General features: G+C 36.5%; 1 protein-coding gene, 2 long non-coding RNA genes and 1 pseudogene across 5 annotated transcripts in view; all 4 read right to left on the bottom strand.

Moving 5' to 3' along the window:
• FBXL20 (F-box and leucine rich repeat protein 20) overlaps nucleotides 1–25,779 on the bottom strand; it is a 54,177-nt gene that overhangs the window by 21,428 nt on the left and 6,970 nt on the right. For all 3 annotated transcript variants that reach the window (XM_036407940.2, XM_036407938.2, XM_036407939.2), the window contains exons 2-5: nucleotides 8,597–8,658; nucleotides 4,105–4,159; nucleotides 1,565–1,639; nucleotides 315–409 (exon numbers count right to left, since the gene is read on the bottom strand). In XM_036407940.2, the coding sequence (XP_036263833.1) occupies nucleotides 315–409; nucleotides 1,565–1,639; nucleotides 4,105–4,159; nucleotides 8,597–8,658 (287 nt within the window). The remainder of the gene's footprint in view (nucleotides 1–314; nucleotides 410–1,564; nucleotides 1,640–4,104; nucleotides 4,160–8,596; nucleotides 8,659–25,779) is intronic.
• Nucleotides 10,648–11,211, bottom strand: LOC118702200. Its single transcript, XR_004982666.2, has 2 exons — nucleotides 10,964–11,211; nucleotides 10,648–10,681 (listed from the first exon to the last, which is right to left on the bottom strand). It is a non-coding gene; the product is annotated as an uncharacterized LOC118702200 (long non-coding RNA).
• LOC118702202 lies at nucleotides 13,829–13,928 on the bottom strand (annotated as a pseudogene).
• Nucleotides 23,726–24,177, bottom strand: LOC118702201. The gene is made up of 2 exons (XR_004982667.2): nucleotides 24,101–24,177; nucleotides 23,726–23,849 (listed from the first exon to the last, which is right to left on the bottom strand). It is a non-coding gene; the product is annotated as an uncharacterized LOC118702201 (long non-coding RNA).

The raw sequence follows: 25,779 nt of genomic DNA, 5'->3' as shown, positions 1-25,779 counted from the left end.
TTACCAAGGTTAAAATCACCTTAACTTTGAGAAAAAACAACAAAACAAAACCCAAAATTTACTCAAGGCTTCAAAAGAACTATTTATGATAGGGAATTTGGCTTTTTTGGAGGGGACACTGGTTCTTGTTTTATTCTCAAAATCCTACATCCCACTTTGTGCTATAAGCAATGTACATGTGTATGAGTTCAGAATAGCTTAAAGAAAGCAATAACTTTCTTTATAAAAAGCTTAAAACCATTTTAAGCTTTTCTGGGTGAGATGGTGCTTTCTTTACTACTTCAGTTATGATCAGTTAATCGTTATGTTCTTACCTTAATGCATTGTCTCCTACTCCAAGACACCCACGAAGACTTAACTTTCGTAAAAAGCCCCCACATCTTTTTGAAATATTCTCCACTACCCGGCCCTGTAAAATATAGACAGGTAAAAAAAGATAAGTCATCACATTGATTTTGAAAAGATTATTATTATAAAGTAGATTGCCCAACTGCCTTCTAATTAAACTGCAGCTACTGAATCATTGTGTAGGCCATGTTGCTTTAAGCAATCACTTCCATTAGATTAAATAATTGTGAAAAACATAAAAATATAGTTTAATGTCAATGGATAATATTTTAAAGGGACTTTTAAAGATAATGGAAAGTTCATGTGAGGCTTTTTTTTTTTAAACCCTCACATGGATCTTCAAGATAATTAAATTCCAGTGAAATTTATTTAATTCTTATAACACAATTAAAGGCCCAGTGCACGAAATTCGTGCCCAGGTAGGGTCCCTAGGCCTTCCTTCCCCTGGCTGCTGGCTGCTGGCTGCCAGCCGGGGACTTCCTTTGTTCTGCACTGCCCCCCAGTGATCAGCACACGTCATAGCTAGTGGTCAAACTAGGTCAGTTGAACTCCCAAAGGGACAATTTGCATATTAACCTTTTATTATATAGGATCAGGACTCTTACTATTTTCAACCGTTTGATGAGAAAACCAAGGACCACAGAGCTCAAATTGAGGTTAAAATAATTTAAGTTTAAGCTATTATGCTTCTCCATTTTAGAAAGAATAAACAATAGTAAGAGATAAAATATGGAGAGAAGAAGAAAAAAAAAGGGGGGGGGGAGGGAATCTCTCTCCAGTAAAATAATTCAATAAATGGCTTTTGACTTTTTTTTTCTTCATTTGCCACAACAACTATTTATAATCTTTCCAGGAACCAAAACGCCCATCAAGAAGAATTTATACAAATATCATACCTCAACAAGTTAACTGATTCTTCAATAAATATAAAAAGACTTCCTTAAAATGAGCAAATACAGGTTCATATTTTCACCACAAAAATTTTTTTTGTCCTATTTATACAAATAGCATTATTTCAATTAAATAATTCTGTTCATTTGCAAAGACTCAAAGAATAAGTTCGTGGGAACATTACAGGCTCCCATGCAGTTCATATGCACCAAAATTAATACTTTATCTCTCCAGGGAAAGAAGATTTATATGGTTGCACTAATCTGTTCCATGCTGTAATTATATCCTAACAAGAGAAATGGGGCTACACACCACATAATTATACCTCAATATCCCTCTGGAAATCGAACAGGTCAATTCGCTGCCAGTTACTGCCATCTAGAGCCAGAACATTCCAGGCCTATTTAGAAGAAAGAGAGACAGAATGAGCAGGAGCTGGAACAAAGGAGAAAACCTAGCAATATTCATGTTCACAATTCATTCTACTAATGATTGAAATTGATGGGAAAATTCCTCAGTCCCCACGTTAACACCCAATAAGTCTGCCTTCTTATTCATACTTTACTCTCCAATGAGAATATCTCATAAATGAGTGGGTAGAGCTACAATAGATTTTAGAAGCTTGGGAAGACAACAGGCTATAGTATATATCCTAGTCAGAAACTGTTTTCTAACTGGAAGATTCTAGTTTCTCATCCCAAGGAGATAGTTAAGCGGATGAAAAGTAAGCCCGTTACTCTCTCTCTCCATAAGGATCAAGATGAGGGTGAAATCAAAGAAAGAGGACAGTATAATGAATATTACTATGTTCAATACCTATTTGCTATCCATAGCATCACTTGGTCAGACTTAAAACTGAGATATGGTAATCTGGGACTTTGAAAAGACAGAGTAATTTCTCTGTATACCTGATAGAGCCTTAATGCTTTCCTTGAGACCCATTTGCTCACTCAGGCATGTTTTTCGATTGGTCACCTTTCGCTCTAACTTAATTCAGTGATCACTACAAAACAGTGAAAGTTTAAAGACTTCTCATACATTTCTTTATAAGCTAAAGGAAGGTAAGAAAGTTTCTAAGCTTTTCAACTTTTCAGGATTAGGTGGAAAAAGATTCAGTTAATTTGTTGTATTTTAATAAGAAAGTCTTTATAAGTTTTCCCTATTGAGTTTAAAGTATAAACGAAAGTCAATATTGTTGAGCTATAAACTTAGAATATTATCTCTTACTATAAACATTCAAGACATAGATTTATACTGAAATTTTAAAAAATTGTGGATACACTTACTGACCCCAGGATAACTGTCACACAATCAGCAAAAATAAGTCAGGGGTATGAAAGTAAACAAAGTTATTAATCTGGAAATCTTTTAAGGTTTTCTGGAGAGTTCAATGTTACTTTTCTTTTTGTAGCTTCATATTTTTCCAATGGTTTCTTAAATGGCTAGCTATGGGAGAAAACAGATCAAACTTTTAAAGTTCATATGTTTACTAGATTCTTGGGCTAAATATACTGATTTGGTTTGATATTCCCATGTCCTTACACTACACTTTCTCTAGCAAAAGGAAACATGCCAAACTGAGACTGAAATTCAGAATGATTGGTTTCCTTCCAGAGTACTTAAAAAAACACACACACACCAAAACAAAAAAACAAAAAACAAATTAAATACTTCAAGTACAGAGAATAATAAGGTAACCACTGATGTACTAACTATCCAGATTTTCTGAAAACTGGCATTGTGCTTTACTTCTTTTACATTAAAACATATTAAGAGGGAAGAAAAACCTGTAAGTGAAAACAATTAAAATTCACTCGAGTCCACACTGCTAAGATTAGATGCAGTTAACTATAGAAAACAGTGACTGGTCCGAGTATTCTGTTTCTCAATGATGACCACAGCTTCATATGGAGACAAAAAGCCATGTCACTCAAGTACAGAGACAAACGTCATAAATCATCAAAATACTATTGACTGTTTAAAAAATACCTGATGCACAGATTTAGTGTATGGCTTTTAGGATGTAGAAATTACATTAAAGATAGCAGGACAAAGTGAATTTTCTATGGCAAATTTTGTGTTTTGTTTGATGAGAGTGGTGTTGGCAATTTGAAGAAAAACCTAGGTCTACCTATAAAGATAAACACAATACTTGATTCTATGACATAACCATTATTACATATCCAGGACCTAGGATTGTACCATTGTCCAGTTTGTAAAAAGATGGTAATTCTAAGTACATATTCCTTTTAATAGGTTAATTATTATATATCTGTATTACAATAGAGACTAGGAATGGTTCATAAAGAGTTTTTCCACAAAAGAGTTTCTATTCTTTATATTAGTGGCAGCCAATAAAATTAGAATGTTTCACTGTTTTATCATGGCAAGTCAATTGGCAAAAATGAATAATTAAGTATAATATAAAAACTGAATTTGAGAATGGAATCTGGTTTGATCTACAATTAAAAAAAACTAGCTATTATCTTTTGAGAGAGAAAAATAAGGGGAGTTGACATGCGAATCAGTCCTCAAGAGCCTTCCATATGTATATGTGTGTATAAAATTAACTAGGAAAACATAATGAAACACTATTTTATTACAATTCTAAGTAGAGACCAATCTCTTAATTTGTATGTTTAATATCTTTTCCTGGAAAATGTTTCCTCTGCTGGTATTATACAAATAGTCAAGACGGTACATGTAGCAGAATTGTAGAATTACGTAGGTTTGGGTACGCCATGGTTGAAACAACATCTTTTGAAACACAACATTCAACTAACATCTAAAGTAAATAGTTTCCCTACTACTGATATTATCAATGTCAGGAAAGGGTACCCCTCTAATTATGTCAAGCATTCTTACCCTGGAGACCTGAGCACAGCGACATAAGGTAACAACATCCAGAAAAGAAAATATCCTAAAAAGAGATAGACAACTTTATTATTAGATAAAGTAGAGCAATTTACAAAAATAATACTGTCCATCCAACTTAATAATGGACCTTTTATGCAAAGCTTATAAATTCTCCAAAATAAAGAATATTACAAATGACATTTAGGGGCTTGGGGGGGTGGGGGCGACCCTAAACTACAATACTACACACTATACGAAAAAAAACAAAAACAAACCTCGAGCCTAAAATCTTGTAGTACACGTGAATCAAAGACCCTTTGTCACCCAGTTAGCAGAGGTAGAATACTGATCTATGAACCAATAGGTCACGGTTCAATTCCTGCTCAGGGCACATGCCCTGGTTGTGGGCTTGATCCCTATGCAATAGGCAACTGATCAATGATTCTCTCTCATCATTTCTATTTTTCTTCCTTCCTCTCCCTTCCTCTCTGAAATCAATAAAAAAATATTTTTAAGAAGTACCCTTTGTTTTTGTTCACAAAAGGGGAAACAATCTCTCTCTGATCTTTCCTTCATTCCCCTCTTATACCAACTCACACATACATAGTATATATTACATGATAATTATGTGCCAACACTTCCAACAGTTGAAAAAATAATGAAAAATATTTTAGATTCTTGTAAGTAATAATAAACCTCATTCTGAAACTGCACTTGTTTCATAGCTAAAAGGGCATGTGTGGGCTCAAGCAGTCTTATCCTTCATGTCATTTTAACAGTTATCAATATTATCTTCAGAGAAAATCTCTGAGGAACAGGTCACTTTACAGTAGCTGTTGGAAAATACACAAGACTCTTTGTCTTATAAACACTGACATTCATTTATCAGAGGCACTCCTAAATAAATGCATATGGCTATGCTCTGAAAGAGAGTACAGTCAATTCTGCTAACTGATTTCACATTATGCAAACAGTGGATTCCAGCTTGCTACCACATTAATAATAAACTTTGTTTTAAAAGGGAAGGAAGAGAATCAGTAGGTTAAAGTTAAGAGGGAACAAGAACACTTACTTAATTCACTGGTAACTTGGCTGTGGCCTTACATTTACAAGTAAATAGTAGGACCCTAAGAATACAACTGTCCTCCGTGTAAGTTAACATATGCTGGAATCAATGACGTAATATGTAACTTAAAATCTAACCAAACCAAATGCTGTATAATATTTATTAAACTGTATTTTTTTAAAAATCTTCACACAAAGGTATTTTTAGAGAAAGTGGGAGAGGGAGGGAAAGAGAGAAATAACAATGAGAGAGAGACACATTGATTGGTCGCCTCCGCATGCACCCAACCTGGCCTGGGGTGTAGACCAGGGACTCTGGTATATGCCCCTTGAACAGGAATCGAACCTGAGACCCTTCAGTGTGAGGGGCTGACACTCTAACCGCTGAGTAACACCAGCTAGGGCTTACACTGTATTTTAAGGGAACACTTACATAGTCTCAATACCTCTCCCCACAAGATATTTATCAATAACGAAGAAAAATAATTTCACAGTAGAGAAACAGAAAAACACTATCTTAACTAAGTGATCGAAGTTAACCAATAATAAGCATATTAACTTATGTGCCTCCTATTAAGATACACAGAGAAGGGCACAACGCCATTTTTGTAATATACCTGTCAAAGTGTATAACCTAATCATAAGGAAACACCAGACAAGCCAAACTGAGGGAGTCTATCTATAAAATAACAGTTCAAAAGTATCAAGATTATGAAAACAATAGAAAGACTAAGGAACTGCCCCACATTAAAGAAAACTAAGCAGACATGACAACTGAATGAAATGTCTAATCCTGGAATAGATCCTGGGCCAGAATAAAAGATATTATTGGGACAATTGAGGAATCTGAATAGGTCTGAAGATTACTATGTCAATGTAGAGTACTATGTCAATATTAATTTCCTAATTTTGATAACTGTATTGTTTAATTATATAAAATTTTATTTCTTAGAGAAGGGTATTCTCAAAACTATTTCTATAGCTTTTTGTAAGTATGCCACTATTTCAAAATGAAGAGTTCAAATAAGAATAGCTAAAAGTACAAAAAAGCCTAATAAAAAGTAAGCTTTCCTTCTATTCCTATCTTCCAGTTATCCAGTTTTCCTTCCCAGGGCATCTGTTGTTTCTAGTCATACCCTATATATTTTAAACAAAATTTAAACTTTAGGAAATATCACATTCAATAAATAATATCCAGATTGAATTTATTAACATTTCTATTGATCTGTTATCTGGTGCTATGTCAAAGATATCAAAAAAGCCTCTTTTCTATTTGTCTTAATGCTTTAAACAAAACCTATGTTTTATATGTTTAAATGCATTCATAAGTAGTATGTTTTATTTTATCTAATCATTTCCTTCCTTATCAGAATATCAATTTCACTTTGTCTCCAACTTAGGAAGGGACTTGTTCCCATCAGGAAGTACAGAATCGACTATTTGGAACTTAAGCTCATTTCCTCAGAGAAATCTTACTATATGTGCTACTTAGGTTCCCTGTTTAGTTTAGAAAGCAGCCAATTTAAACTATAATGCCAGATCTTACTTGTAGGCCATAGTAAGAAATTTGGGTTTCATGGCAAAAACAGAAAAACATAAACCATATATGGTGTGGCCAATTAACAAGGAGTCAAGTAATTTCCCTAAATCTTAGTGAGTCTTAAGGTAAACTACAATAGTACAATGTAAAACTGAGTGTTCAAATAAATGTCATTATAAAATAACTAAAGAATGCCTTAGTATATTAAGCTTACAACAGCAGTTAAGAACATAACCTACCTAAAAATATATAGCTAAAATTTTGCTGAAATTTGAGGGATACTCAAGATATTACTCAATATATTCAGGATTGTATATTCTCCAATGGCCCTGGGCAGTCAAGGGTGTATTGCTATTAATTTAAATTAGTCAACCAGCATGTACATAGGCAATGCTTCCGGGGAAAAACCCATTGCGAGTTCAATTCCATTATTTTTTCTTACTATTTCCAATGTGTAAGGCACTACATAAACATTTATAGAATACTAGAGGCCCAGGGTCCCTCAGCCTGCCTGCGGGGATCAGGCCGAAACCAGCTCTCCGACATCCCGTGAAGGACCGGATTGTGAGAGGGCATTTCTTGGGTGATGCAACCCAGAATCGCGCTCCCTATTCTCTGGTTCCGGGTGCATCACCCGAGAAACGCAGCTGCCAAGTTACCGCAGCTTGGCAGCTCCTGCGCTGAGATCTGGCCCCCTGGTAGTCAGTGTGCATCATAGCGACCAGACAGTCAAACTGTCAGATGGTCGCTTAGGCTTTTAGATAGATAGATAGATAGATGATAGATAGATAGATAGATAGATAGATAGATAGATAGATAGATAGTCCCTGTTTGCAGGGATCTTACAATAGAGTGGAGGACTTAGGACATACAAATCCTGAAGCAGGGACAGGCTTGTCATGGGCTGGCTAGCCTTTGTAGAAGCTAAGAGCAAGAAGTGATACCTATAAGCACAGATAACAACTTCTTACAATTGCAGGTGAGAACATACCTTCCTTTCTCAGTCATGATATCTCACATAAGTGAACAAAGAATGGTATGTGTGATAAAGTGCCCAAAAAACTTCCCTAATGCCTGTTTCTTCCCAGGTGATTCCTGAGTCAGGTATGTAAACCAGGAGCTGTGTGTTTTATTTTATGGGTGACCCCAAATGTACTTTTTTTAAAAAATATATTTTATTGATTTTGTACAGAGAGGAAGAGAGAGAGATAGAGAGTTAGAAACATCAATGAGAGAGAGTCATCGATCAGCTGCCTCTTGCACACCCCCTACTGGGGATATGCCCGCAACCAAGGTACATGCCCTTGACCGGAATCGAACCCGGACCCTTCAGTCCCCAAGCCGACGCTCTATCCATTGAGCCAAACCAGTCTTGGCCCAAATGTACTTTCTAAAGATTAAAAGTAAGAAAGTTAAATTATAAGTGCAATATAGGAAAAGAAAGAGTCTCAAATAGCTTTTGCCTTTCTATCAGTGAAATAAAGGGATGTAACTCTTCTATACAGCACCTCAGTATATGTAATATTTTGTTGCAAACCTAAGTATGGGGAAGGGATAGATTAAAATCAATTTTCAAAAACAATCAGTATTAAACTAGACTAAAACATGCTATCTCTTACATTATCTACAAGAATAGGGCAAAGAGAAAATGAGAAAACAAAATTATATATAGGTACAAATTGGGTAGGAGAAAATTTTCTAGATTAAACATTCAAAAATATTTATATCTAGAAGAGACAAGATTATTTAACAAAAAATCAATAAATTTATAAATTCAGATAATCCAAATATTACTTATAGGAAAAGAACAAATTTTAAAATATTGATAGATAAATATGACACACACACACACACACACACACACACCACAAACATAAAATTAGAATTCAGACTTACCGTAATAGGAGTTCTTTGGGAAGCTTTTTATTGATTACAGCTTCATCACTATTTGAGAACATCTGCAAAAACAGAAATACTGTGTCAAGTGTTATACTTAACATTTTATTATGCTCAACTCAACAGTTTAAAGGTAATCCTCTTAGGAGAGAGGTGAATAAGTATCGTGGGTATTACAAAGCTAAAGTCATATTTTCAGAGATTCTTTAGGTTGAAAAACATCTTTGAGATACTTAATTTGTTCCATCTTTAGAAATTTTGAATAATAGCAGATAGTTTCATGTATTAATGTACTGAATCTTCACATTACCCCTTACGTATCTTCATTTTACATTTAAGAAAAATGAATGACAAAAGATTTACTGCTTAAAACCACATCACTACAGAATGACCATTTAAAAATGCCATTAAGGACCAAAACCAGTTTGGCTCAGTGGATAGAGCGTCGGCTTGCGGGGTGAGGGGTCCCGAGTTCGATTCCGGTCGGGGGGGCATGTGCCTTGGTTGCAGGCATATCCCCGGTGGGGGGTGTGCAGGAGGCAGCTGATCGACGACTCTCTCTCATTGATGTTTCTAACTCTCTATTCCTCTCTGTAAAAAAATCAATAAAATATATATTATTTTTTAAAAATGCCATTAAGGTGCCCAGCCAGGATGGCTCAGTGGTTGAGCGACACCCTATGAACCAGATCACTGTTTGATTCCTGGTCAGAGCATATGCCTAGGTTGTAGGCTCGATTCCCAGTGTGGGGCATGCAGGAGGCAACTGACTGATGATTCTCTCTCAGCATTGATGCTTTTATCTTTCTCCCTCCCACTCCCTTCTCTGAAATAATAATAAAAAATAAAATAAAAATAGCCGGGACCGGTTTGGCTCAATGGATAGACTGTCGGCTTGGGGACTGAAGGGACCCGGGTTCGATTCCGGTCAAGGGCACGTACCTTGCTTGCGGGCATATCCCCAGTGGGGGGTGTGCAGGAGGCAGCTGATTGATGACTCTCTCTCATTGATGTTTCTAACTCTCTATCTCTCTTCCTTCCTCTCTGTATAAAATCAATAAAAAATATATTAAAAAAAATAAAAATAAAAATAACTAAGTAGAAGTAATTGAGGAGAATTTGAAGTAGGGAAGTAGTGAATATACTTTCCCCTGAATCTCAGACATCTAGAGTATCCAGAATTGAGCACAGAGTCTGATACATGTTAGGAACTCAATAATTATTTAATGAATGAACTATTAAGTGGATGGTGGGGTTAGGACATGAAGGAAATATAAAACAATGCTTTGAAAAAGAGAAACCTAAAGAAATTAAACTCTGGACTAGGAAGGGGATAAGCTAAAAATATACTGACATTATAGTTCAAGTAAAATATAATGCAGGTCTCTGTAAGGTTCCATGGGCAGTGGAAATGAAAAAAAAAAAAAAACAGAGAGAGAAAAAAAGGATTTTAATTTTGTTCGATATAAGTATGGCTACACCTGCTTTTCTGTGGATACTATTTGCTTAGAGAATAATTTTGAACCTATTTTTGTGGTTGCAGCTTAGATTTGTGTACTAAAGGCAGTATATGGTTGGATTTTGTTTTTTGCTCCAATCTGTTACTTTGTGCCTTTTTATTGGTGAATTCAGTCCATTAATATTTAGGGTAATCACTGATGTTTGAGGATTTCAATAGCCAATTTATCTATTGTTTTCTGGTAGCTCTGTGCCTTTATTGGTTCTTTTTCCTTTGTGTTTCTGATTGTTGATTTATTGGTGGTATACCATACTTTTTTCATCTGTTTCCTTTTTTTAAAATTATGTCTCAGTTTTTGTGTGTATGTGTGTTTACCATTAAGTTTATGAAAAGTGTCATATATACAGCAGTCCTGTTTCTTCTGAGTGCATTTGGGCTCCATTCTCTTTTGCAAATTCAGTCCTTTATCCATCCCCTTTTATGTTTCTGTTGTCACACGTTATCCCTGTTTATGCTGTAAGTTTGTTGATGATCTTACTTTGAGTTTTTCCTGCAATAGAAGGCTTCTGGTGATAAATTCCCTCATCTTCTATATGTCTGGGAAAATCTTAATTTCTTCTTCATATCTAAAAGATAACTTTTTAAAAAATATATATTTTATTGATTTTGTACAGAGAGGAAGGGAGAGAGATAGCAAGTTTATATTTTATTGATATTTTACAGAGAGAAGAGAGAGGGATAGAGAGTTAGAAACATTGATGAAAGAGAATCATCAATCAGCTGCCTTTTGCATACCCCCTACTGGGGATATGCCCGCAACCAAGGTACATGCCCTTGACCAGAATCGAACCTGGGAACTTTCAGTCTGCAGGCCTATGCTCTATCCACTGAGCCAAACCAGTTTCGACCTAAAGGATAACTTTGCTGGATATATTATTCATGGCTAGTAATTTCTCTCTTTCAGTAGTTTGAATATTTGGTTCTATTCTCTTCTAGTTTGCAGAGTTTCTGCTGAGAAGTCCAATGATAACCAGTAGACTTTCCTTTAGAGACTTTTCTTCTTTACCCAGGCTAAGGACTTGGAAACAAGTTGGTTTAACTACTAAGTTCAGTGCAGCAAACACTACCTGTATATATAAAAGCCTAAGCGACTGTCCAACCAGTAGCTATGACACGCACTGACCACCAGGGGACAGATGCTCAACACAGGAGCTGCAGAGTTGCGGTTCTCAGGTGCCGCACCCAGAACCAGAGAGGAGAAAGCCCAATTCCAGGATGCATCACCCAAGAACTGCCCTCTTGCAATCCAGGACCCCTTGAGGGGATGTTGGAGAGCCGGTTTTAGCCCAATCCCTGCAGGCCAGGCCGAGGGACCCCACTGGTGCACAAATCCATGCACCAGGCCTCTAGTCTTATAATAAAAGTAATGGCATTGCCTTGGCTGTGTGGCTCCACTGGTTGGAGCATTGTCCAGTATACCAAAAGGTTTTGTGTTTCATCCCTAGTGGGGTTTTTTTGGGAGGGGGTACAGGATGTTTTTCTCTCTCTCTTCCCCCCACTTCCTCATTCTCTAAAAATCAATAAAAATATATCCATCAATGAGGATTAAAAATAAAAGTAATGCTATTGCTTGACAATTACATATTTTAGAAAATTATCTGATATTAAATAATAATCTGCTTTCCTATGGAAGAGAGTAGGGAATCTCCGAGGGAAGGCAGGGGAGGGTGAATGGGCGGAAGGTAATCAACCAAGGGCCTTGTATGCATAGATGAATGGCCCATGGACACAAAAAATGAGGTGTGAGGGCCTGGGGCGGGCAGGAGGGAGATGATTGGGGGAGGAGGGGTAACACATGTAATACTTTCAACAATAAAGAATTATTTAAGAAGAATTATCTGCTTTCCAACAATATCTACCCATCGGTGGAAGTTATTTTTAAAAAACATCTCTCTCCTCTTCTACAACTCTAGTTATAAAAAGGAATAAAATTCGCATACAGCTGCTGATTGTTTTCCTTGCTTCAGTCTATACAAACTGAATGCTGTTGTCTCTGTGGGAACACGAAGGTATGTGAAGGAAAAAAAGATGACACAGTATCCTGAGAGGATCAGGAAACACCAGATGTACAGGACATTTGTCCATATTTATATTTCCCTTATCATCCTACTGCACATAGGGACCCTACTCCAAGTTTGCAAGAAAGGCTAGGATCAGTGGTTCATAACTGTGGTCACCTGACCAGCAGCATCAGTATCAAAAGGGGGCCTTGTAAGAAAAGCAAATTCTTGGGCTATCCTCCAGACCTAAAGAATCAGCACCTGGGGTCGGGGAGGAGTTGAAGGGAAAGAGGAGCAATTTGTATTTAACAAGCCCTCAAGGTAATACTGATGGCTTCCTTAAGTTTGAGAAACAATTGACCAGATAAAGTAGATTGAGGATCTCAGAACCCAAGAAAGTATAGTTCTCACAGATAATCAGAATTATTTTACTATTTAAGTGACACAGCAATGGAGTTTAGAGGCAGATATACAATAATTTTAGATGTTTTCTAGGAAAACCAAATGGCTTCTGCTAGTTGCGGAAGGATGTATGTCTAATTAGCACATAACACTTTTATTATTATAGATAGTAAAGTTGCATGATATAAAAATCAATGCACAAAAATGTTGTATTCCTCCCTGTATATTAACAATGAAATATCAGAAAGAAATGAAGAAAACAATGCCATTTGCAATTGCAACAGAAAGGATAAAATCCTAGGGATCAAAAAAGGAAGTGAAGAATCTGTACACTGAAAGTAATAAGACATTATTGAAAAAAGTGAAAATACAAGAAATGGAAAGATACTCATGGACTGGGAGAATCAAGAAGGTTAAACATTGAATTACCATATGATCCAGCAATTCTTCTCCTAGGTTTATATCCAAGATATATGAAAACACTTATGCACACAAAACTTACACATCAATGTTTATAGCAATGCTATCCACAACAGCCCCAAAATAAACAACATAAATGCCCATCAACTGATGAATACAAAATTATAATGAATTACAACAAATTTATGAAGGGTTTAAGCTATCACTGTTGTAGAGGAAGTGACTGTTTAAACATTTGGCCTTAGGTAATCTGGTTTTATATTAACATGGGGATATACCATTATATATTTTTATAATCTATCCACAAACAATTACAAGAATGTAGTCAGAGAGGAAAACATGAGAGCAACTGGTAAATTGTTCTCTTACTATATGCTTCAAAAAAGATAGGACTCCAACCTCTTAAAAAAGCAAAGAGACATGGCTGCAGCCCTTCTTCTAGGATAGGACACTTAAAGCCGAAGCCGGTTTGGCTCAGTGGTAGAGCGTCGGTCTGCGGACTGAAAGGTCCCAGGTTCGATTCCAGTCAAGGGCATGTACATTGGTTGTGGGCACATCCCCAGTAGGGGGTGTGCAAGAGGCAGCTGGCCGATGTTTCTCTCTCATCTACATTTCTATCTCTCTATCTCTCTTCCTCTCTGTTAAAAATCAATAAAATATATTTTTTTAAAAACCACTTAAATAAGTAACTTGGCTTATCAAACATTAGCACTTATTGTTGCTTGCATAACACTGTAATTGTTTTTCAAAAATTATAGAGCTGGAAAATAGAGCTTTAAATTACAAATTATAATTACATCATCTAAGAGTTCCTAAATGGTAAGAAGCATTTTTTGTTAATTTAACCTTTTGATGTTTTTTGAGATTTATTATTTTAATCAGTCTGAAATAAAAAATATGAAATGCTTCACAAATTTGCATGGCATCCTTGTTCAGGGGCCATGCTAATTTGTATCATTCCAATTTAGTACATGTGCTGCCATAGGAGCACTCTGGTCAGTTTTTAAATCTTACTTTGGCACATTTTGGGAATTAGTCTACTAACAATGAATTTAAGTGCTTATTAGCTCACAAACAAGACCCAGGAAACCAGTTCAAGAAGTTTTAAATCCAGGATCTGGGAGAGAAATGACAGGTTGAACAAAGGAAAAATAAATACTTGCTCAACAGTGACTCCTGCTGATAAATTAATTAAGAGTATAGTTACCAAGTCCAAAAGATATTAAAAGATCTGATCTATTTTATTCAAGCTTTCTAAGAAATACAAATTTTAACGAGTATTTTGGCAGAGAATACTAGTTATCCCCCAATATCCATTTTCCTCTTTTAGAGTAACAGAATTCCCAATTCTGACTAGCACAGGACAGTGTGGGAAAAAGATTTTATTTCCTTTGCAGCTAGATAAGGCCAGGTTACTAAGTTCTGGCCAATAGAACGTAAGCAAAAGTAATGTTTGCAATTTCCGGAGAGCCCTTAAAAAGAGAAGGTATGCCGAAACCGGTTTGGCTCAATGGATAGAGCGTTGGCTTGGGAACCGAAGGGTCCCGGGTTCGATTCCGGTCAAGGGCATGTACCTTGGCTGCGGGCATATCCCCAGTAGGGGGTGTGCAAGAGGCAGCTGATCGATGACTCTCTCTCTCATCGATGTTTCTAACTCTCTATCTCTCCCTTCCTCTCTGTACAAAAAATCAATAAAATATTTTTTTTTTAAAAAGAGAAGGTATGCCCCTTCTTTACTCCTTCTTCAATTATACTGCTTGAAATGTTAGGATGACTGAACTTGATCTTCTATCATAACGTTGAAGGCCAAGTTTTAAAAATAAGCAGAAAACTAGAAAAAGCCTGATGATGACTGTAGAGACACCATGACTCTGGGCTTTATATGAAGTAAAAATAAACTATTTAAGCCACTTTTAATTTGAATCTCTGATACATGCAGATAAATTTATGGATACACTTTTAGATTTTAAAAAGATATTTTTGTTTTTGCAAAATAAAGAGAGTTCTGGAGATGGGTTGCCCAATATTGTGAGTGTAAAGTACACTTATAAATGATGAAGATGGCCCTGGCAGGGTTGGCACAGCAGCTGGGACGTCTGCCCCAAGACTGAAGTGTCACAGGTTCAGCTGAGGGTTCCCTCCCCACCTGTGCAGAAAGCAACCAATCAAAGTGAGAAAGACACATTGATGTTTCTCTCCCTTCCTCCCCACTCCCTTTCACACTCTCTAAAACAAACAATGGGGGGAAATCCTCTGGTGAGGATTAACAAAAAATAAATTATGGCAAATTTATGTATTTTTTCACAAAATTAAAAAAATATATATATCTTATTGGGTTGTTGTTGTTTTTTACAGAGAGGATGGGAGAGGGATAGAGAGTTAGAAACATCGATGAGAGAGAAACATCAATCAGCTGCCTCTTGCACACCCCCTAATGGGGATGTGCCCGCAACCACGGTGCATGAATCGAGCCTGGGACCCTTCAGTCCACAAGCTGATGCTCTATCCACTGAGCCAAACCAGTTAGGGTCACAAAATAAATTTTAAGGTTTTTTTTTTTTTTTTCCATTATAACAATTCTGGAAGCATCTTAAAATTTAAATCTAAATCTTTTTGGTGGCTTATAAAATAATGGTACATTTAATAATTCACAACTTTTAATTATATATAGTAAATTATAACCAATAGGAGAAAAACAGAAATAAAGTAGAACTTAAGGACCACTTGCTTCTCCTCAAACAGGTTCTGTGCTTTTGCTCATGTTATTTTCTCTAAAGTACCTGTACAACCAAACTTGCCTAATCTGTCAACAGAAATAGAGTAATGTCCACTGGACATGCTTTCTACGCCATGAAGTCTTTCCCAATCTACCTACCTACCTGGTTGTGCTTGGTTCCTTCTCCTATGAAACTCCAACTCACCCCAAAGCTAATACCAGTGACCAACTAAATGTTATTATACATTAAATTTAATAAATAAGATGCAAATGACACCAGCACAGTAATAGATTACCTTTACAAACTTATATTACATGAAGAATGTAAGTTTGGAGACTCAGCTTTTGCCCCATTTATTTAAAAGGACATGAATTACATTAAATTTGTTTTATAAAAGTTACAATAATTGCTAAGTTTCACCGTCATGGAATTTCACTTGCATATAGCACTTTTAAACAGCTTTGTTATGGTATAATTCATGTACAACACTTATTGGCTTTAAATGTACACTTCAGTAATTTATGTGCAACCATCATAATTCACTTTAATGAATTTCCATCCCCCCAAAATATCCCTCATCCTCCTCTGCAATCAGTCCCTGTGCTCATCTCTAACCTCAACCAACCATTCATCTGCTTTCTGTCTCTGTAGATTTTCCTTTCCTGAACATTAAAAAAAATGAAAACAGAAAATGTTATCTTTCATTTGGCTTCCTTTACACTGTATAATATTTTGTTTTTTATTGTTGACAGCATTGCAGATGTCCTCCATTCATCCCCCCTTTGCCTCTCCACACAGCCTTACCCCACTGCAGGTCTTCCCACACTACTGTCTGTGTCCATGTGTTATGCATGTATGTTCTTTGGTTAATCTCTTCCCATTCCCTCCACCTCTCTCCCCTCTAAGTTCTGTCCATCTGAACTTATTTCACTGAGCCCAGCCGACATGGTTCAGTGGTTGAGTGTGGATCTATAAACCAGGAGGTCACGGTTCAATTCCTGGTCAGGGCCCAAGCCCAGGCTGTAAGCTGTGTGGAGCATACAGGAGGCAACAACAGCCAATCAATGATTCTCTCTCAATCCCTTCCTTTCTGAAATCAAGAAAAATATTTTAAATAAATAATAAATAAATAGTTTTGACTCATGATCTAAATTTCATGGATTTGAATAAAATTTAAGAGATACAGCCCTAGCTAGTTTGGCTCAGTGAATATATCGTCAGCCTGTGGACTAAAGGGTGCCTGGTTCGACTCTGGTCAAGGGCACATGCCCAGATTTCGGCTCGGTCCCCAGTGGGGAGTTGGTTGGGAAGTACAGGAGGCATCGATCAATGATTCTCTCTCATCATTGATGTTTCTATATCTCTCTCCCTCTCCCTTTCTCTCTGAAATCAGTAAAAATATATTTTTTAAAAAATTAAAGACATACAAAGGTAACCCAATGTAAGTCAAATCTTTCAGTGGGAGAAAAATTTTAGGGATTATGGATATATTTTTATAAAGAAATCCAAAGTTAAAACTGCAGAAGATTAAAAAAAAAAAAAACTTTTTATTTTTACCTTTTATAAGTAATTTTTACTGATTATGCCATTCCTTAAATAAGCCAATACCAAAGTTTTCCTGATTGGCTGGTTTTCTTGCCAGAATCTAAAAGGAAAAACATGCCAAAACCGGTTTGGCTCAGTGGATAGAGCATTGGTCTGCGGACTGAAAGGTCCCAGGTTTGATTCTGGTCAAGGGCATGTTGCTTGGTTGCGGGCACATCCCCAATAGGAGGTGAACAAGAGGCAGCTGATCGATGTTTCTCTCTCATCAATGTTTCTAACTCTCTATCCCTCTCTCTTCCTATACACAGCAACTTCCAGAGCTCCGAGGACTCCATGAACTTGAAGAACCACTGGATATGATTGAAATTCATTGTGAGTGCTGCTCATTCCTAGAAATTGTGAATGACAAAAGGAGGCTATGTAATAAATATGACAAGTGCAGTGACTAGGTGGGTAGCCACACCCGAGGCTTATAATTTCTTTAGTAAAGATTTATCTTTGCCATAAGCAAGCCTTACCCATTGTTCTTCTGCATCTAGGTTATAACTGTGAAATGTCAGATTAATCCCTTTTTCCAGATCTCTCTGAGGTGTAACCACCCTCAAGGGAGCACATGATCTTATTCCACCTTATTCACTGTAAACCTTTTTATCTTGTACCCGCAATGTAAATGTATTTTATCTCTCCATTTTACTTTTCATCCAATTACAGATTCCTTACTTCCCTCCTCTGATTCCAAATGTATTTTAAAAAACCACAAATCCCTTCCTCTCTGTACAAAATCAATAAAATATATTAAAAAAAACACACAAAAAAAACACCCTCAAAACTGCCATTCTCTGGAGCATTTTGAGATCTTGCTTATAGGCATGTCCTCAGTTTGGCTGAATTAATGTTCTATAGGTTTGGAATTTTCTTTCGTTGACAAAATCTTCCATGCCCTACTGAAAACTTTTAAGTTTGAAATGAAAGGAAAGAATTAAAAAGTCAAAGTAGCAATATAATTATAAGTCCTTCACTCTCCTCCTCCACTTTCCCCAGTCCCATCCCATTTACATACATACAAAAGAACTAAGAGATAAATACTGCAAGTCATTATGGGATTTGATGCACTTACCGTGTTTCCCCGAAAATAAAACAGCCTCCAAAAATAAGACCTACTTACAGGTTTCCTTCTGAGTGAATAAGGCATCCCCTGAAAATGAGGCCCCCCCAGGCTGTCTCAGAGTGAAAATTAATTTCACAAGAAATTCACCAGGAAATTCAGGAATTGGATTGTTATGATGATGTTCCAGAAGATGATTACATGCTTGTCATTGAATAAATGAGTAAATTCTTGATACTGTATGATTCACAGTTTGTCTGGTTTGTGTTGACAACTATCGTACTACCGTACCGTATACAGGTAATAAATTTCATTTTCATTTAACAATAAATGTGTATCATATTCTTCTTCATGGAAAAATAAGACATCCCCTGAAAATAAGACCTAGCACATCTTCGGGAGCAAAAATTAATATAAGACACTGTCTTATTTTTGGGGAAACAGGGTAGTAGCAGGCATTTAACTGAATTTCATATTCCAAAATACCACAGGGATTCGTAAATCAAGAGAAAACAGGGTTTGATTTCCTCATGTACAAATTCTAGCCAGTGTGCCAGAAACTGAAAATTGGCAGAATTGGTGGAATTTTCCAATACATATGTCAGATAGTAATTTTACAATTCACTCACAAACACACATTTTAAATCATCTTACTGCTATGGAAATATTTCCACAGCAATAGGATTTTAATGTAGCCATGTTACTTATTCATAAAAAAAGCACTCCTGTGTTTTAGGTAAGAAACAAATAAAGTACATAGTACCCTAGATATACTAACTGCATGCCAGAAATATATTTTAGATTTAAAGGAACCAAAAAATACAGTGTATCAAATTGGAACAAGGATTTATTTTTTATGACATAGATTTATTTTTTTTAAGTGTAAGGGAAGAAATACCTTAGTAAGAAAGTAATTTAGGAAAAGTGATACCAAGTTAATGGGCCAAAGAAATCTATTAACTTAGGTCAAGATATCAACAATACAATGGTGCAATTATAAAGAACCCAGTTAAACGAAGGATACATGATAAAGCTAGCTATTTGGCTGATATTAACTAATAAATATCTGGAAGGAGGTTTCTATAATATGTCATAAAATAACTGAATTCTTATATAAAAAATCAACCACAACAAAAGGACTTGGAAAACACCATATATTCCTCCCCATCTCTATATTTTACTGAATCATCTGGAATAGAGATTTTCAACTGGGGAGCCACAAGAATTTTTAAAACATGCAATACCTGACTATGTAGTCAAGGGCACTGACCTCTTTTCCCTTAAATTGTCAAATAAAAGAATGACAACAGCCAACACAATAATAGTGGTCCCGTGTGAATGCCCTGTCTTGAACCATAAGTAGTGGTTAAAAATAAGTAGTACACCCTGGCTGGCATAGCTCAGTGGTTGAGCATGGACCTATGAACCAGAAAGTCACAGTTCCATCCCTGGTCAGGGCACAAGCCCCAGCAGGGCCCATGTGTCCACAGGGCTCGATCCCCAGTGGGGGCCATGCAGGAGGCAGCCAATCAATGATTCTTTCTCATCAGTGATGTTTCTCTTTCCATCTCCCTCTCTGCAATCAATAAAAATGTTTTTAAAAAAATAAGTAATACATAAAAATGATTTAGAAGACACAGCCAAACCACTGGTTGTGGTCACTCTTCTATAGAATAAAAATTAGAAAATGAAAAAGTACATTTTTAATATAATTGGAGTATTTTAACACTAGGGAGGCAAAAATGAGTCTTTTCAAGACTCAGACCAAAAGTATACTTAGAGATGACATCAATGAAAATGGCAGAATAAGGAATTTTGAAATCCACCTCTCCATAAAATTAACCAAAAAAAATGGTCAAAACAGATTTTTTTTTTTGAACTTTGGAAATTAACCAAGGCTTGCAACAACCCAAGTAGTGCATATATTAAAAAAAAAAAAAAGTTGAATCCCATTAAGAACAGAGTTTGTGGCATTTCATTTACCCCAACTCCCAGATCAGGAACAGCCCTAAAAATAACAGCTCACATTGCTGGTAACTGAGGAACCAGAACAGATCTCTTTTTCAAAGTGATGTAATTATTTGTCTACACCTGTCTGGCTGCTTCCTGAAAGACCAACTCAAAAGGGGCCCAATGCTAAAGAAATGACAGGACTTTGTCCAAAACATTTACAGGCAAATGTTTTAGTCACAGCTGCCTGAGGGACAGGTAACAGTTGGAGCAGACAATGGACCAACCATGGAGTTTGGGAGGAAAGGGCCAGAAAATGAGATGTCCATAAGGGCATTGAAAGCTCCCATATATTCCTGGAAATATAGAAGGTCACACGCATGCCCAGGGTTGTGCACATGACCAAGAAAGACTTGAGAAGGCCCTAACCTATCACCTCTGGTTGACTTTGAGGCTTTACAGAAGCAGGAAGTGAAGGCTAACGAAGGCATAATTATAATTATGTCTGGCTAAGCATTTAAGGGATACCCTCAATGTACAAAAAGAACTCAATAAAAAGAATTTTTGATTGCAGGTATTTATGGAAATCTCTGTACAATCACTCAGCTGATTATTAAGCTAATAGAACAGAAGTTTTGGTTGCCACACAAGGCAAAGAATATGTATTTTGCAGAATTAGTTAAAAAATACACTAAACAACAACAAAAAATACACTACAAACAACACTACAATAAGCAGTATTAACAAACCCAGGAGAAAAATGAAGAGAGTTGCCACATTTAAAAAATATATATATTTTATTGATATTTTTACAGAGAGGAGGAAGGGAGAGAGATAGAGAGCTAGAAACGTCAATGAGAGAGAAACATCGACCAGCTGCCTCTTGCACACCCCCTACCAGGAATGTGCACGCAACCAACGTACATGCCCTTGACCAAAATTGAACCTGGGACCTTTCAGTCCACAGACTGATGCTCTACCACTGAGCCAAACCGGTTTCGGCGAGTTGCCACATTTTAATACTCAAAATGTCCAATCTAAAAACAACAACAATGTATGCAAAGAAGTAATTTGCAAATTATATATATAGGGGTCTAGTTACCCACAAAGAACTCTTACAGCACAACAATAAAAGTACAAATAACCAATTTAAAATGTGCAAAGACATTTCTTCAAAGAAGATACAAAGGGACAAAAAAATAAGATGCTTAACATCATTAGTCATTAAGGAAATACAAACCAAAACCACAATGAGATACCCGCCAGGATGCTATAATTTTAAAAAAGGAAAACAACAACTGTTGGCAAGAATATGGAGAAATTTAAGCCACTGTACATAACTGGTGGAATGTAAAACTGTACAGCTGCTGTGGAAAGCAATTCAACAGTTCCTAAAAATGCTAAACATAAAATTACCACATGCCCCAGAAATTCCACACCTAAGTACATACTCAAAGTATTGAGCCCTCCTTGGCTGCTTAAAGACTGGCGGCCAAGATGAACAACACAGGAACTACCCCAACCAGGAAGTCGAAGACCAGCATACTACTTTAATGAAAACAAATGCTCATTGACTTCCTTCACCCTGGGAAGGCAACAGTACCCAAGACAGAAATTCAGGAAAAACTAGCCAAGACATATAAGACCATACCAGTGTCAACATTGTATTTGGGTTCAGAACCCATTTTGGTGGTGGCAGGACAACAGCATTTGGCATGATCTCTGGCACTCAAAGAAAAATCAACCCAAACAGACTTGCAAGATATGGCCTATAGGATAAAACAAGACCTCTAGCCACCTCACTACAGCCATAACATTTGAAGTATAGAATCAAACTGAGTTATAGGGAGGAAGTATTGACTGAAAAGGTAATGTATGCGTTAATTACACCTTTCATTTGAATATGTTTGTAGTTAGTAGTGCCAGATAGATCTTGGCCATTACATCTTGTATTTATTTTATGGATGGGATCAGTTTAAATGCAAATTTCACATTATTGAAATAAATCATTTAGATACTCCAGATAAACTCTGGATTCCAATAATTACAGGCTGTTGTTGTTCCTTGTGATTAAGCCCCTCCAGAAGATGATATTGTTTTTTAGTATTCTTTCTTTAAAAAAAAAATATTTTATTGGTTTTTCAGAGAGAGGAAGAGAGGGGGATAGTTAGAAACATGGATGAGAGAGTCATCCATCAGCTGCCTCTTGCACATCCCCTACTGGGGATGTGCCCGCAATCAAGGTATATGCCCTTGACTGGAATAGAACCCGGGACCTTTCAGTTCGCAGGCCGACGCTCTATCCAGTGAGCCAAACCTGTTTTGGCTTTTCTTTTTTTAAATAAAAATATTTTTATTGATTACAGAGAGGCAGGGAAAGATAGAAACATCAATGATGAGAATAACTGACCGACTGCCTCCGACAAGCCCCCTCCCCCACCCGAGCATGCTCTGACTGGAATTGAACCATGATCTCCTGGTTTATAGGTTGATGCTTAACCACTGAGCCACACTGGCTGTACAAATATCTATAAAACTGTTTTAATATCTCACTCCCAGTCTTCATGAAGAAGAATTATAGCAAAAAAGGTCATCAGATTAGTTTTACTCGACATATGGATAATATACTAACAGCTTTTTGACCAATGGTGACTTACCACATAGGTATCTGAAAGGAAATTACTACTTTTGGTATGGTTTACCGTGTTTCCCCGAAAATAAGACCTACTTACAGGTTTCCTTCTGAGTGAAATATAAGGCATCTCCCCGAAAATAAGGCCTCCCCACCCCCCAGACTAAACATGAGAGATTTGGTCCACTGATTCTGAAAGAAATGGAGACACAAGAAATTCACCAGGAAATTCAGGAATTGAATTGTTATGGTGATGTTCCAGAAGATGATGATAGTCATTGAATAAATGAGTAAATTCTTGATACTGTAGGATTCACAGTTTGTCTGGTTTGTGTTGACAACTACCGTACAACCGTACCGTGTACAGGTAATAAATATCCTTTATTTTCATTTAACAATAAATGTGTACCGTATTCTTCATGGAAAAATAAGACATCCCCTGAAAATAAGACCTAGCGCATCTTTGGGAGCAAAAATTAATATAAGACACTGTTTTCTTTTTGGGGAAACAGGGTACAAAGAATATTTGTTCATGGTTGTTTAAGAGAGTTACTTAAGTTGGTTAGTAAGTATGGCTAATAAGCCAAAGTACTGGATAAGTTCCCATACTTTGCAGTCTCCACAAAATTAACTTTGCTCAATTCTATGGTCACAAACCAAGTACTAATATTACTCAATCCTAACAAAACATCTTATGACTGCTATGGTTCAAAAAAAGAAGAATGGGTAAATTGTTCAAAACAACCTATTCTCAGCATACCCTAGAGGCAAGTATTAACAGACTTCAAAGTCAACTAGATTAAAGTTCTGGCTTTTATACTTAGATATTTAATGTTTTGGGGAGGATGAGAGGTGTGGTGTGATGGTTTCGTTAGTGAAACAATGTATTAGATCACGTAAAATGTACAAATTGTAAAATAACTATATATTACGTGCTGTACATTTGATTGATTAGGTGCAGACCTTTTTTTTTTAATTTCACGACCTTTTTTTATTTTAAAAAATATATATTTTATTGATTTTGTACAGAGAGGAAGGGAGAGAGATAGAAACATCGATGAGAGTCATCGATCAGCTGCCTCTTGCACACCCCCCACCGGGAATGTGCCCGCAACCAAGGTATATGCCCTTGACCGGAATCAAACCCGGGACCCACCAGTCCCCAAGCTGACGCTCAATCCATTGAGCCAAACCAGTTTCGGCTAGCTGCAGACCTTGTTTCTAGGGCTAAACATCTAGAATAGAATAGAAACCTGAGAAAAGGGCACTGATTTTATTATTTCAAATTTATTTATTTTATTATTATTTTTTAATATATTTTATTGATTTTTTACAGAAAGGAAGAGAGCGGGTCAGAGAGTTAGAAACATCGATGAGAGAGCCATCGACCAGCTGCCTCTTGCACACCCCCTACTGGGGATGTACCCGCAACCAATGTACATGCCCTTGACCGGAATCGAACCCTGGACCTTTCAGTCTGCAGGCCGATACTCTTATCCACTGAGCCAAACCGGTTTCGGCTATGATTTCAAATTTATGATATACAAATTATTTCCCCATGGAGTTCAGGTTGTAAATATAAATTATCTTTATATTTCTTTTCCATGTTTCTATAACAGACATTTGTATCACTCTCTCTTAGGAAACTTCCATTCCCAGATCTCCCATTCAGTGGATGACTACAGTCTCAAAGGATTAGTACTGTGCAAAAACTTTACTAGTGAGTCTGATAGTCATTCAGGTTGATACTTATTAATCTCTACTACAGAATTCAGTTGTGATAAATAAAATTTAGTTTTATTTACTCCTCCTTAATAATGTCTGTTTAACTCAGGGAGAGTAGTCTTAAAAAATAAAAGTTGTGGGTTTAATCTTTTTTAAAAACTGACATACATTATATTAAACTTAATCTTTAACATTAATCCAGTTTGTGTTAAACTAGAGAAACAGACTACTAGAGATCTTATTTTACTAAGAGCTGTAAAGATAAAGAGATGCAAATGGTTTTCCCCTGGGGCTCAGTGTGCGTTCAGTCTGTGTGATCTTGATTTCTAATTTAGAATAAACTTTTCTGTCTGGATCAGAGACTGATGAGTGCAAATAAAATTTGTCATTTAAGGCCTACAATCCATCTTTTGAGGATTTTAATTTCAATATAATTATTCTTTCTTAAGGAATGTGTTGACCTCAGTAAAACTGCATTTGTTGCTGCTGCTGTGTAGATTTAGACTTGGGAAGCTCCTCTGGTATAAATCCAGTCAGCTTTGACAAAGAATACTGAATATTAAGTCCCTACTTCCCTGAAGTCACCATTCATGATGATATAAAAAGTTCTAGTATTAAATAAATGTGTAATGGAAAATTCCAAGATATTCTTTCCTACAAATGTGTTGCAGAAATAAGTTATGATGCAATTTTTTTCAACATAAGCTTCTTTACATGAAGAACATGTAAATTTTCAAAAAATGACATGAATGCATGTGGGAAAAGGGTATTGGCAATGAAGTGCTCTTTTTCAAAAAATAAATGCATTGCTACTTGTGCATGTTCAGTCATGCCACAGCTTAATTTTCTACAAATCAGAAAATGGAGTTTTCTGGGGTAAAAGCTGACTGATCTTAGTGTTTTAAATGTCAATTTACAACCAGGTGCCAGATTCTCATCTTAGGAGACATGTATCCATATCTGCCTAACAATGAATACAGTAATGGTTACAGAATAAACTCCAGATTAAAACATTGCTAAATTATTACCATTCCACTAGGCTGATTAAAATTCACAGAAGTTTCAAAACCGGCTTGGCTCAGTGGTAGAGCATCGGTCTGCAGACAGAAGGGTCCCAGGTTCGATTCCGGTCAGGAGCATGTATGTTGGTTGCGGGCACATCCCCGGT

This window comes from Pipistrellus kuhlii, unplaced genomic scaffold, assembly GCF_014108245.1.
Source record: "Pipistrellus kuhlii isolate mPipKuh1 unplaced genomic scaffold, mPipKuh1.p scaffold_m20_p_37, whole genome shotgun sequence".
NCBI lineage: Eukaryota > Metazoa > Chordata > Mammalia > Chiroptera > Vespertilionidae > Pipistrellus > Pipistrellus kuhlii.
The sequence above is the reverse complement of the archived record's forward strand: the minus strand, read 5'-3'. Positions and strand labels throughout refer to the sequence as shown.